The sequence below is a fragment of the Melanerpes formicivorus genome, unplaced genomic scaffold (genome assembly GCF_026170545.1).
Source record: "Melanerpes formicivorus ecotype bairdi unplaced genomic scaffold, bMelFor1.0.p_v2 SCAF_11, whole genome shotgun sequence".
Lineage (NCBI taxonomy): Eukaryota > Metazoa > Chordata > Aves > Piciformes > Picidae > Melanerpes > Melanerpes formicivorus.
Window position 1 is genome coordinate 2,516,873 of NW_027142363.1, and position 13,769 is coordinate 2,530,641.

At 41.4% G+C, this 13,769-nt stretch overlaps 1 protein-coding gene across 2 annotated transcripts in view; it reads left to right on the forward strand.

The window, feature by feature from the left end:
* The window catches only part of GBE1 (1,4-alpha-glucan branching enzyme 1), a 130,150-nt gene that overhangs the window by 101,522 nt on the left and 14,859 nt on the right, over window positions 1–13,769 (forward strand). For both annotated transcript variants that reach the window (XM_068144421.1, XM_068144422.1), the window contains exons 13-14: window positions 3,864–4,048; window positions 5,616–5,744. In XM_068144421.1, coding sequence (XP_068000522.1) covers window positions 3,864–4,048; window positions 5,616–5,744 — 314 coding nt within the window. The remainder of the gene's footprint in view (window positions 1–3,863; window positions 4,049–5,615; window positions 5,745–13,769) is intronic.

Genomic DNA, 13,769 nt, shown 5'->3' on the forward strand with positions numbered 1-13,769 from the left:
CTTAAGAAGAGCTATCAAGAAAACTTCAATGACATGTTGGGGCACAGCTTCAAAGCTAGCAGCAGCAGCAGCATAACTAATTTTGTGTTGTAAATTAATTTCTAGGTTAATAAAAAAGTGTGATGTAGATTTTCATTGGAGTAAGAAAAATTTAATTGTATTGGTTGGAATTGTGAACTTTGAATCTTGTGCATGATAAAGTTGCCCAATGTGTGCAATATGTAGGAAATAGCTGAATTATTTCACAGATAAAATGGGTATTCATTGCACTTCAATGATCTGTCTGTGTTTTGTTTCTCTAATGAAATTCTGCTTAGTTTCATCTTTGTTCTCTGCCTCCCCCCACATTAGTTCCATTGTCTTGCATCATTTTCTAGCAGCTAGCTTCTTATTAGTCTGTAGTTTAGGCCTTTACATCAAACAGCAAGTTAATTACAGGAAAAGAAATCCCAATAGTACCTCAGTGCTTAGAGGCTTTCACAGCTATCAAGAAGTGAATGTGCTGATTCTTGTCACAGATGGGAAGTAGAACATGGAAAAGGGGGCAGTGCATAGTGGGTTAGTTATCTCTAGGAGTGAGTATTGGTCAATTACCTGTACCTTGAGATCCTTATCTCATTTGCTGTAAATTAGGAAACAATAGCAATTAAGACAAAAATAGTCGTGATATTTTTTTAAGAGATATATAGCATTAATGCATCTCAAGTGCAGAAGCATTCTCAGGGCTTTATTGGAAGGCCTGCTTGCTCCTGAGATGTTAGTTCCTTTTCCCTATACCACATCTTAAACACATAACCAAAAATGCAATGCAATTTTTTTGTCCTGTCATTATTTATTAACTTGATTTCTCTTTTCAGAAAGCAAACTATAGGGGTGCCTTTTAAAATCGAGTGACACATACAGGAAACCCAGGAGTGCCTTGTCCAGAAGGTGCCCTCAGAAACACATTCAAAGTGCAAGCAGTCAGTGGTTTAGATTCTCAACGTACTTTTTGGGTATCAGCAAGTAATTTGGTCTTCTGTCAAGTTGCTGCACTGTGTTAAGTTCCTTTGTTTCTTAATGACCACGAGTAATGGCCAGAACAGTAGCACTTACTTTGTGTTTTGTTCCACTTCTATTGTCCTTAAAAAACCCCACACAAACGCACGAAAAATAGAACAACAAAATGCAGCAAAAGCTGGGAAGAAACAGGCAAAGCAAGTGGAGGTGGGGATGTGGTATAAACATGAAGCAGACATGCTTTACTTCTGGTGAAATACTGTATGGAAATGATGGGCTACTTTAGGCTAATTTATTCTCTGTCTCCTGTTGTGTATTTCCCCTGGTTTTATGTTTCTGCCTTGAACAAATAGGTACAATTTCTTCGGCTATCTTTACGAGATACATATCATCTCTGACTCTCTGATGGGTTTTGCTGTCTTTAACTGGGCTCCCTCATGTAGTCTGCCTTTTTGATAGCGTGCAGATCACGAAAGAGAGTAATACCTTGCCGAGCTCTTAAGAGAACACTGAATTTGGTTAGCTACAGTATCTGCTTTGTAGCAATATCTTTCCTCATTTCCCGTCCTGTATTGTTAGCACAGTTTAAGAGCTCAGTCCAGCACTGTTCCAAGGTCACTTTCAATGTCCTGCTGTGATTCTGATTCTTTCATATGTTGTCTTTGCTTTTGAACAATGCAGTATTTAGCTGATTAGCTCTTGAACAGGAAATGTAATTTGCAACTTTTCAGTTTGTTTACAAAATAGAAACCACTGTGCAAGATTCTCCTAAGTATATATGGAGCCCTTCTCTTTTGTTCTCTATAATTTCTTTGTTCTTCTGAAGCATAAAAATGCACAAAAATGACTGAAAATCTAAATTTGTAGCTGTCACTGTTGACTGCTACCTCTGAGCCCTCCAGGCAGCCCAGGCTGTGTGAGACAGCAGATGGTGGTTGCACAAGCAGGGTACCCATGCAGGAAGCACCGCTTGCCTTCTTTCAGCATCCCTGCCCTTTCTCTGCCCCCAGACCTCCAGTTATTGACATAACTTGAGTAGCTGCTTGTCAAAATGTTACTATCTGAACCATTTTTTTTTTTTAATAGAAACCCTCTTAAATTTGGTCATCTTAATCATCATGCATATTTCCAGCCATAGCACTTTCTATGGTTAGTAGATGTTGTGTTCAATTTCTGAAAATGTCTGAGATGAAGCAACTCTCATAGGCTTTGAAATGTTGGTTTAAACTTGTAATAGTGACAGTATATACAGCAAGAGAACTGAGTCCTGAATGAGCTGTGGCTCAAACTTTTATTTTTGACAGCTGAGATTTGCTTCATAGATTGCACTTAAGCAAAGCTTTTTCTTGTTCAAATTCCCTTTTTCCCCCCTTTCCCCTTTTAAATAGACTGTGACCTAAGTCTGGATAAACCTGTTCTTTCTCTTAAAGTGAAGTCTATTCTGTAGTTGAGTAGGCTAGATAATTAGGATGGCAATACTGTGAAGCCTTAGTGCTATGGAAAACCAAGCTGAATATCATAGCATTTACACAAATGCAATGGGACCTGAACTGGTGGGCACACGACACTCAAACGTGCTTTATCTCAGCCTGAAATGTGTATTCGTGGCACTGTGTCCTGCTTGGAAATGGAGCTCTGCTTGCAGGGGTGCTGAGTTGACACTTACTGTTAGATCCACAAGTTGCCACATCCCTTAAGTCCCTGTTTTCAGTGTCAGATACTGAATGCATCACAAAGCATTGTGATTTCTCTCTGTAATCTAGGCTGCTGCTTGAACTAGAATGCTTTTGTGGTTTGGTTTATTTCTGGAAGTGAGGAACCTAGATTCAAGACATCTTTTTTAATAGTTATTGGTATAACACTGCAAAAAACAATACTGACAGTATATAGATAAGACAAAAAGTTAAAAAAAAAAGAATGAAAGAATGGTCAAAGTGCATTCAGCTGTCTTTATTGTTTGAAGTTCATTGATAAAACAGGAGATGCCTGTCTCTGTGGTTATGTGAATGGTAGCATTCAGCTCTTTCAAGTGTTCGAAAACCAATGCATTTCACCTATGGAAGTGACCTTTTGAGGGTTCATAGTGACTCTGGAATTTGCATTGTGGTTAACTGAGTTTCTGTTTCTCTGATTAAGGGATGGGAATAAGAAATATTTAAGCATGACATGATAGCATAGAGGTTACAATTTGTTCACCACTTCATACTGCATAGATGTTTTTCTCTCTCAGCTTTATGGCCAAACAAACTGGTTTAAAAAGCATGAAAGTTCTGAGAGACATTTTAGTAGTGAAATGACTAATTTATGTATTTCTGTGGAATTTAAAACTTTTATGAAGGAAATACACTGTAATGTATTTTGTTGCTTCAATCAAGCCCTATGAGGGGAGGCTGAGGGAGCTGGGGTTGGTTAGCCTGGAGAAGAGGAGGCTCTGAGACCTTATTGCTGTCTACAACTCCCTGAAGGGAGGTTGTACCCAGGTGGGGGTTGGTCTCTTCTCCCAGGCAACCAGCACCAGAACAAGAGGACACAGTCTCAAGCTGTACCAGGGAAGGTTTAGGCTGGATGGTTCTTTGCAGAACAAGTGATTTACCGTTGGAATGTGCTGCCCAGGGAGGTGGTAGAGTCACCATCACTGGGGGTGTTTAAGAGCAGACTGGATGAGGCACTTGGTACCATGGTTTATTTGATTAGATGGTCTTGGGTGATGGGTTGGACTTGATGATCTGAAAGGTCTTTTCCAACCTGGTTAATTCTGTTCTGTTCTGTTCTGTTCTATTCTATGCCATTCCATTCCATTCCATTCCATTCCAGTGTATTTTTAGCACATGATTTCACAGATCCTTAATATTTTTTAAATACAGGTAATGAATTTGGGCATCCAGAATGGCTTGACTTCCCCAGAAGAGGGAATAATGAGAGCTACCACTATGCCAGAAGACAGTTTAATCTTACTGAGGATAATCTTCTTCGCTATCGATTTCTAAATGCGTTTGATAGAGATATGAATAAATTGGAGGAAAGGTTTGGCTGGCTTGCATCTCCCCCGGTAAGCTGTATAGACTGAGTGATAAGTTTTCAGTCACCAGCTCAGTACACGTTCAGAATAACAACAGTACCAAATTTGCATAGGGGACTTTTAAACAGCACTTTATTATGCACTGCGTAATGCCCTGTCATATATTTCAAGTTGTCAAAACATGTCAGTGAAATATCTTCCGCTGGTAATAGAAATCTGAGACAGTCTCCTCTGAGCTTCATAGCAAGCTCTTTTCTTATTGTTAATGCTGTTTTTGTTTAGTAACTGCAAATTGGATAAAGCAGACTATAAAGTTGTCTGTAATCCAATCCGAGGATTGCGTTGGAGCAGAACAAGTTCATGTAAATAATGAACCTGTTACTGAGAAACTTTCAGCATAGTGCAGTGTCAGTTACACTCTCCTGATCTGCGGGTTGTCACTTCTGTGTTTGCCTTTTTTTCACAAAGAAAGAAAATAAATTTAAAGTTGCCCTCTATTTTTTATCAAAGCAACTCAGTTGTTATCATTTATCAAGGTTTAATTGTGTCATAGTAGCCATAAGTCACAGGTTAATTGCTTTGGCTTGGAAGGGACCCTCAGAGGTCATCTTGTCCAACTTCCCCCCCACTGAGAAGGGACACCTCCCACAAGATCAGCCTACCCAGGGACACATAGAGTCTGATCTTGAGTGTCTCCAGGGACAGTGCCTCAATCAGATCCCTGGACAGCCTGTTCCAGTATTTTAACACTCTCACTGTAAAGAACTTCTTCTTTATGTCCAACTTAAATCTACACTGCTCCTGTTTAAAACCATTGCCCCTTGTCCTTTCACTACAAGCCCTTCTAAACAGTCCTTCTCCAGCCTTCCTGTAGGTCCCCTTCAAATACTGAAACATAGATATAAGATCTCCCCAGAGCCTTCTTTTCTCCAGGCTGAATAGCCCCTGTTCTTCATAGGAGAGGTGCTCCAGCCCTCTGACCATGTTGTGGCCCTCCCCTGGACTTCTATTTGCTTTAATGGATGTCTAGTTATCAATGGCTTAAACAAACAGAACAAAGGTGATACATGCAGAAGTTTCAATATGGCTTATCAAAGCTATTTCTCACACAGACTTAAAAGACCAAACAAAAAGCATATATTTCATTCTCTAAATTACTAATTGTAAACATGGTGCAGATCCCTATAACAAATAGATTGAAGAATTGATTTAAGGAATGCCTTTTTTCCTAAATGGAATTTAAGAATGTTTGAGAAGGAATTTTTGAAGTGTCCTATACCTAGCATATTTATACCTCCCTAATTTCACATTGCCTTACAAGAAGTAAGGTACAGTTAAGTGATGGAAAAAAATTATATGACATTATATAGGTAAACAATTTCAAATTGCATGTTAGTGACCTTTCTTGTGTTGCTTGAATCTTTGACTGGATCACTTAAAAGGAGGTGTAGAAACAGTGGCACTTTTTGAGGGTTGGTTGGTTGGTTTGGGGGAAGAAGGGGTTGGGGATTCTCTTTCTTTTTGTGTTCTGTTGTTGTTTGGGGTTTGGTTTTGCTTTGTTTGCTCTTTTGCAGTACTGTATTCTTTTCTTTCCTAGGCCTATGTGAGTGAAAAGCATGAATCCAATAAGGTCATAGCATTTGAGAGAGCTAGTCTCATCTTTATATTCAACTTCCATCCGTATCAAAGTTACGTGGACTACAGAGTGGGTATTGAAACTCCAGGAAAATATCCTTTTGTTGTTTCTGATTTCCAATACAAATGCAAGTTGTAGTTAAAAGGTGAGAAAGCACTTACTTGTCTTCAGTATAATCTGGCTTTAATTCTTGATGTACAACAACAAAATAAGTTAGTAATTTGCCTTCTTCGCGAGAGAAGCTCTTGCAGAAACCAACAGCCAGAAACTCAAAGACTGCATAGTAAAGTTGCCTTGTAATGCCTTGGGTTTTGGCATTATGTTGAGTCATGAAAAAGCAAGCAACTCCTGCTTCTTAAATGAGCTACAGAGTATGGCCACAGCAAGCTGAGGCTGTGTGCACAGCCACACAGGAAAATGCAGCAGCTTGAGCCTTCATCAAGAATGTTGCACAGTTTCTGGTTCATAACTGGGAGGACTCAGAACGTGCTTTTAGCTCAGCTGAGCAGTAAACCACTGCTCTGGAGTAATTGGCTGCTTTTGCATTTGGGACTGAATTCTTAGCATTGAGAGAGATCCAAAAAAATGTAAGGATAACTGGATAGAGGAATTCAGTTTTACCAAATCCAGATTGTCCTTTGACAAGCAAGGTCTGGTGACTCTTGCTGGGTCAGTTTAAAGTATTGCATTTCCAGTTTTGGCCTACTCTTTACTTACCATCAAGTTCAGGAAACAAACTAATTCAGTTGCTTCAATTCAATGTGTTACTCTAGCTTCTGAGGACGGCTGAATTGACCTGGTTGAGGCCCCGTCCCTGGAGGTGTTCAAGACCAGGCTGGATGAGGCTCTGGCCAGGCTGATCTAGTGTGGGGTGTCCCTGCCCATGGCAGGGGGGTTGGAACTAGCTGATCCTTGTGGTCCCTTCCAACCCTGACTGATACCATGATACTACTAAGTCTCAGGAACTTGTGCAAATCCACATGTTGTTGTTCAATTTCTGCCTTTCTTTGTCCAAGATGCTAGAGGTTCAATTATCAGAAATGCTTAATAATATTTTTTTTTTCCTAGATCTCACTCTCAAGAAATTTACATCACTTATTTTCTCTACCTTCCATAGCACATCTTCATCAGGCTTGGATTTAATTACAATTATATGCGAATCTGTTTTCCTAACTTCATTTTCTGATTTGCACTTCATGAATTGAGTGCCTGGACATTGTGTCTTCTGGGTGTATAAACATCCTGCACTCATTGCTACAAAAGTTCCACTCCTTGGCACTTAGATGTAAGATGATATTGAGCTCTGCTCAGGCTTCTGGAACTATTTGGGCTTGCTTTATTTATGGAAATATATTTATGACCATGCCTGCTATTTAATATAAGCACAGTTTTTATTTTCATCTGTGCTCTAAATTTGTTAGTCATTTCAGAAGCATTTAATGTATCTATTTTATACCACCAGAACCTCCATTATGCATTTATTGTTTGTATAGAATCCTGGATGTATTGTTCCTATTTCAGCTGAGACTACTCAGTAGTAGCTCTTGTGAAGCAAATAGCAAAAGCTGCTTTTTGCTGGTTTTACTTTGCAAATCAAGGTCCAGATGGGTTTCAGTAAGCTGATCTTTTGCTGGTTTGCTACAGGCACTGGAACACCTTTCTGCTGCATCATGATCAGAAACAGTCATTGTTTGTTGTTTTTTAACATAAGGAAAACTTAATTGGAAACTGTTTGTTATTCACTTAGTAGTCAGTGAGCAGGAATTGTTTATATCCTTTGTTTAGTTTGCTTCACCAAAAGTCAGACTGAAACTTAACAGCTCAAGTGTGTTCAAAACAAGTATGAGAAACAAGGCATACAGATGCTTTTGTCTTTGCAGTTTGTGTCAGGTTTTGGCACCCATCCTTGCCTAGGTGTGTGCAGTATAAGTTTATTCACAATAGCATAGATCATAAAACGCCTTTGATAAATTCTAATGATCCATATTAGCTTTCATTCACTAAGGTTTTTGTTGCTAATGGAACTACCAGCTGCCAGCAGTGTATTTGCTTTTGTTACTGTGCTTTTTCTGACTATCCCCTCATGCCCCAAGCAAGTAATAGATTCATTTATTAATCTACACCAGATTTGAGACTGTTGCTGATAAATGCACTAACTGCAAGTGATGGAGCTGACATTAATATCTGAGTCAGAGACACAAGTCTTTGCAATAGTGCTAATGTATGGCAGTAAAATCAGTCATAGGATCATGGAATCATTCAGGTTGGAAAACATCCTTAGGATCACCAGGTCTGATAGTTAACCCTACACTACCAAGTTCACCACTAAACCATGCTACTCAAGTGCTGTATATGTTTTGTTAAAATCACCTTTTTACTTCCAAACCGATTTCAGACCATTTCTTTTGTGATTTTACCTCTCCTTTCTCTTGCCTAATTTGCTTTTACCCTACTGGGAAAAAAGGGAGAGGGGAGACAATCTTAATCTGTTCTATTTGAGCTTTTGGACTCCAGGAAAAGCTTAACCCATAACAACATCCAAGGATGGTGACCCCACCACCTCCCTGGGCAGCACATTCCAATGGCCAATCTCTCTTTCTGTGAAGAAAATTCTTCCTAACATCCAGCCTGAACCTCCCCTGGCACAGCTTGAGACTGTGTCCTCTTGTTCTGGTGCTGCTTGCCTGGGAGAAGAGACCAACCCCCACCTGGCTACAACCTCCCTTCAGGTAGTTGTAGAGAGCAAGAAGGTCTTCCCTGAGCCTCCTCTTCTCCAGGCTAAGCAACCCCAGCTCCCTCAGCCTCTCCTCACAGGGCTGTGCTCCAAACCCCTCCCCAGCTTTGTTGCCCTTTTCTGGACATGTTCCAGCAACTCAACATCTTTCCTAAACTGAGGGACCCAGAACTGGAAAGTAACACTTAAAATAATTCAGGCTCTCTGACACTTGCAACCTGCACCTAGAGCTTCTACTGAGCAAATAAGGTCACTTGAATGAGTTACTGGCCTGTGATTGCTGAAGGCAAAGACACTGCTTTGAGAGCCGCTTTGAAGTGCAGTTATGTAACTGTCCCTGCCTGTTAGAATTCAGGGAGTATCTGGCACATGGAGACAAAAGACTTAATTTAGGTTATTATTATTGGATGCCAAATTTTATCAAGGTAGTTGATAGACTGTTAATGGGTGTGAATAAGAAGTATAGCATACTAATGTGGGAGTGCATCTTCAGTCTGTGTAGGAAAAGATGCAGGTTTCCAGCACTGTGAGTTTGTGTAACCCTTAGAACAATGTATGCTATTTTCCCCAAATTCTGTTTCATTATGTGAAGCAAAAAGGAAGCCATTCCTGTTCTCATGCTGGAGTTTTGCTTCATAAATTATGCTCTTTCAGAAGCCTTTACGTGAGAAACAGGCAACTTGAACTAACAAATTATTTCTGCCTAATTAACTTCAGTGTTGAGATAGATGAATAATCAATAGATGAATAATCAACATCTGGGTCAGCTGTGCCTAGTTCTCTGATTGTAGGTACAATTCTAAGTGTTAACATCAAAACCATTCATAATCTTAATTATTTATTTATAATGCTGACAACTTCTCTGTGAGTTGGCAGCAGGCTCCAAGGCCTGTCTGCAGTATAAATTCAACACATAAACCTTTCCAAGAGCATTGTGGAAAGAAGGAGAAAGGAATAGGAAAGTGGCTTAGAGATTTGGGAAGTGTCTCCTTTCCCTTACATAAGATCCAGCAGTGATTGTAATGAAAGATTAGTCTGCAGTGTTGGAAGTATTAAAATTTAGCTGTGTGTCTGAATCTACACACACACAAAAACACACCCCTCCCCATTATTGTAACAAGGCTTGTTGTGACACCAAAGTAAATCAGCATTTCACAGTCATGTTTACCAAACAATAGAGGTTTACCTATGTCTAAATTTACATCTGGTTTAAGCAAACACTATCCATATTTGATTAACGCAGAAAGTTGTGTTACCTTCTGCTCAGGACTGAGCTGAGTGCCAAATAACTTCAACAGTCAGAGCTGAAGTTCATCAAGCTGAGGTGTTTAGTTTAAAGAGAGAATTCATCCATATATGCTCTAATATACTTCTTCTCAGTTGTACATTAGACCTTTCTTCAGAATGTAGGAGTGTGTGGGTAGGAAGAGCAGAGGTATCCTTTATCTTGAAATTAATTTGGCTGGACTTTTCAGTGACATTCACAGTATCACAGTATCACAGTATAACTTAGGTTGGAAAGGACCTCGAGGATCATCGAGTCCAACCCATCAACACAGACCCCATTATTAAACCCAAAAGAGCCTAACCACTTCAGGCTCTTTACACTCCTTCCTGAGGCAGGAGAGGCAGTACAAGGAAACCTTGATGTCTTAATGATAGTTTTCTAAACCACACTTCATAAGGGTTGTTCCTTACTTATTTGTAGTCTGCATTGTTGACACAGAGTGACATTTTTCAGTCAGTAAAGCTGGCTGGACTTGTATGTTCAGCTGCTAAATCTGGTTGAATGGTGTAAGTTATTCTACATTGCTTTGCCAGTTTATTCAGCCTGACCACTGTGCATCCATTTATTCTAGTACTGAAGATCATTCAGTAAGCTAAGAAATGGTAGCAAGGGATAAATATTAAATCTTCATTAGGTATTTTTTGCTATATTGAGAATATGAAAGCTGATGTAGATAGGAGCTAAAAGGAAAACATATATTTGTGTGCATATCTACACTACAGCTGCATGCTTGGAAAGCCCCAAAGAACCAGAAGCATGGATGCTTAAACACTTAATTGTGCAATCAAATCAAATCAATTAAGAGTTCCTAATCCTGATTTTAAAAGAAATCATGAAAAGATGAAGGTTCACCTACAGTCTTTTTGTATGTTTGGTTACCCTGTTTATGTGAATCAAATCAAACCATACAGTGTAATTTCTTTATAAGTACTCAGACATATAATTTTGCAGCTGGTTAGTAGAAATTATTCTCTGCCCTGCTGTAAATCTGTTCATGATGCTGGACCATCAGCCTCTTATATAACACTTGGATTCTTTTATCAGTCGTAAGGGCTGAGGAACAAAATACAAATGATCCCATTTTCTGATTTGCATGTATTCAGTGGCAGTTTATGTGTCATTAAACATACAATAGATTACATTAAAAATCTGTTAAAGTATGTATTTAAAAATGCATAAAAGCAGAGTAATCCAGTGACAAATGTGTTAGATAACGATGGGGTTTCCATTTCCAACTCTCTAAGAGATCCTCACTTTTCTATTCTCCTTCCCTGTAGTGTCTAGGAAGTGCAGTCAGAACATCAAAGAAATGGGGCTTTTATCTTCAGAGGACAGGTTAGCCTTTCCAGCAGTCTGTTGCTGAATCAAGAGAGACCCTACTGCAAAAGAAATTACTTCCACTATGTCATTCATTACAATGCACAATTGGGCTTGAATGTTTTCATGAAAGTCATCTTTTAAAAACAGATGTTAGTAAGATTCTGAAACGTGGGCAGCAGCTTTTCTGTGAGGATTAATCTGGGAGGCCAATGGGTGGGTTTATCAAGGTAGTTATTTTTCCCTGAGAAATATGTGATATATCAACATCTTAATTCTTTTATTTGCTCCATTGTTGAGGATCTGGATAGCAGTACTTAGACCAAATATGATAGCTTGCACGGTGTGGAGAGGCAGCCATGTTAGCTTTGTATTGCCAGAGAGCACTGCCAGAGGGACTTTTATAGCCTGCATTAAGGACACAGGATAAACTGTTTTAAAATTAGCATAGGCCATGACAAACACATTTGCTGTACATAGTTTGAAAGGACAATTAGACTCCTTGATAAATTATTAAATTTAATGTATAAGGTGGGGTAGGTCACAGGAGAGAAGAGTAGAATGCTTAAAGGAGACTAGACTAGACTAGAATAGAATTAACCAGGTTGGAAAAGACCTTCAAGATCATCAAGTCCAACCTATCGTCCAACACCATCTAGTCAACTAAACCATGGCACCAAGTGCCTCATCCAGTCTCTTCTGAAACACCTCCAGTGATGGTGACTCCGCCACCTCCCTGGGCAGCACATTCCAATGGCCAATCTCTCTTTCTATGAAGAACTTCTTCCTAACATCCAGCCTGAACCTCCCCTGGTGCAGCTTGAGACTGTGTCCTCTTGTTCTGGTGCTGCTTGCCTGGGAGAAGAGACAAAACTCCACCTGGCTACAACCTCCCTTCAGGTAGTTGTAGAGAGCAAGAAGGTCTGCCCTGAGCCTCCTCTTCTCCAGGCTAAGCAACCCCAGCTCCCTCAGCCTCTCCTCACAGGGCTGTGCTCCAAACCCCTCCCCAGCTTTGTTGCCCTTCTCTGGACATGTTCCAGCAACTCAACATCTTTCCTAAACTGAGGGACCAAGAACATTCCCTCAAAGGGGTCCAGGAGAGCTGGACCTACTTCAATGAAGAATTGTTGAAGGCTCAGGGACAGGCTGTGCCAATGTGCCAGAAGATGAGCCGCCGGGGCAGACGGCCAGCCTGGATGGTTCATGAACTTTTAATGGAACTGAGGGAAAAAAAGAGGGTGTATCACCTTTGGAAGCGAGGGGAGGCAACCCACAGAATGTTTAAGGATGTTGCTAGGTCTTGTAGGAAGAGAATTAGGGAGGCAAAAGCACACTTGGAACTTAAACTGGCCTCTACTGTGAAGGACAACAAAAAGTCCTTCTATAAATACATTAATAGTAAGAGGAAGGGGAAGGAAAACCTCCACTCCTTGGTGGATACGGAGGGGAACATTGTAACCAAGGATAAGGAAAAGGCAGAGATACTTAACACCTTCTTTGCCTCAATTTTTACTAGAAGGGCAGAACGTCTTCCTGACAGCTGGTCTGCAGAGCTAGCAGAAGGAGCCAGGGAGCTGCACAGTTTCCCTATGTTCCATGAGGCGGTAGTTGGAACTCTCCTTAGCAGCTTGGATCCCCACAAGTCCATGGGACCAGATGGGATTCATCCTAGGGTGCTGAGAGAGCTGGCAGATGAGCTGGCCAAGCCACTCTCCATAATTTTCCAGCAGTCCTGGCTCACTGGCGAGGTCCCAGAGGACTGGAAGCTGGCCAACGTGGTGCCCATCCATAAGAAGGGCCGGTTGGATGAGCCAGGGAATTACAGGCCTGTCAGCCTGACCTCAGTGCCAGGCAAGATCATGGAACAGGTCATCCTGAGTTCAATAACACAACACTTACAGGATGGCCAAGGGATCAGGCCTAGCCAGCATGGATTTAGGAAGGGCAGGTCCTGCCTGACCAACCTGATCTCCTTCTATGATCAGGTGACCCGCCTGGTGGATGTGGGGAGGCCTGTTGATGTAGTCTACCTGGACCTCAGCAAGGCCTTTGACACCGTCCCCCATAGCAAACTGCTGGCCAAGCTGTCAGCCCATGGCTTGGACGGGAGCACACTGCGATGGGTTAGGAACTGGCTGGAGGGCCGAGCCCAGAGAGTGGTGGTGAATGGTGCCACATCCAGCTGGCAACCAGTCACTAGTGGTGTGCCCCAAGGATCAGTGCTGGGCCCTGTGCTCTTTAACATCTTTATTGATGATCTGGATGAGGGCATTGAGTCCATCATCAGTAAATTTGCTGACGACACCAAGCTGGGGGCAAGAGTTGATCTGCTGGAGGGTAGAGAGGCTCTGCAGAGAGACCTGGACAGGCTGGACAGATGGGCAGAATCCAACGGCATGAGATTTAACACATCCAAATGCCGGGTTCTGCACATTGGCCACAACAACCCCATGCAGTGCTACAGGCTGGGGTCAGAGTGGCTAGAGAGCAGCCAGGCAGAGAGGGATCTGGGGGTGCTGGTTGATGGTAGGCTTAACATGAGCCTGCAGTGTGCCCAGGCAGCCAAGAGGGCCAATGGCATCCTGGCCTGCATCAAGAACAGTGTGGCCAGCAGGAGCAGGGAGGTCATTCTGCCCCTGTACACTGCACTGGTTAGGCCACACCTCGAGTACTGTGTCCAGTTCTGGGCCCCTCAGTTTAGGAAGGATGTTGACTTGCTGGAACGAGTCCAGAGAAGAGCAACAAAGTTGGTGAGGGGTTTGGAACACAAGCCCTA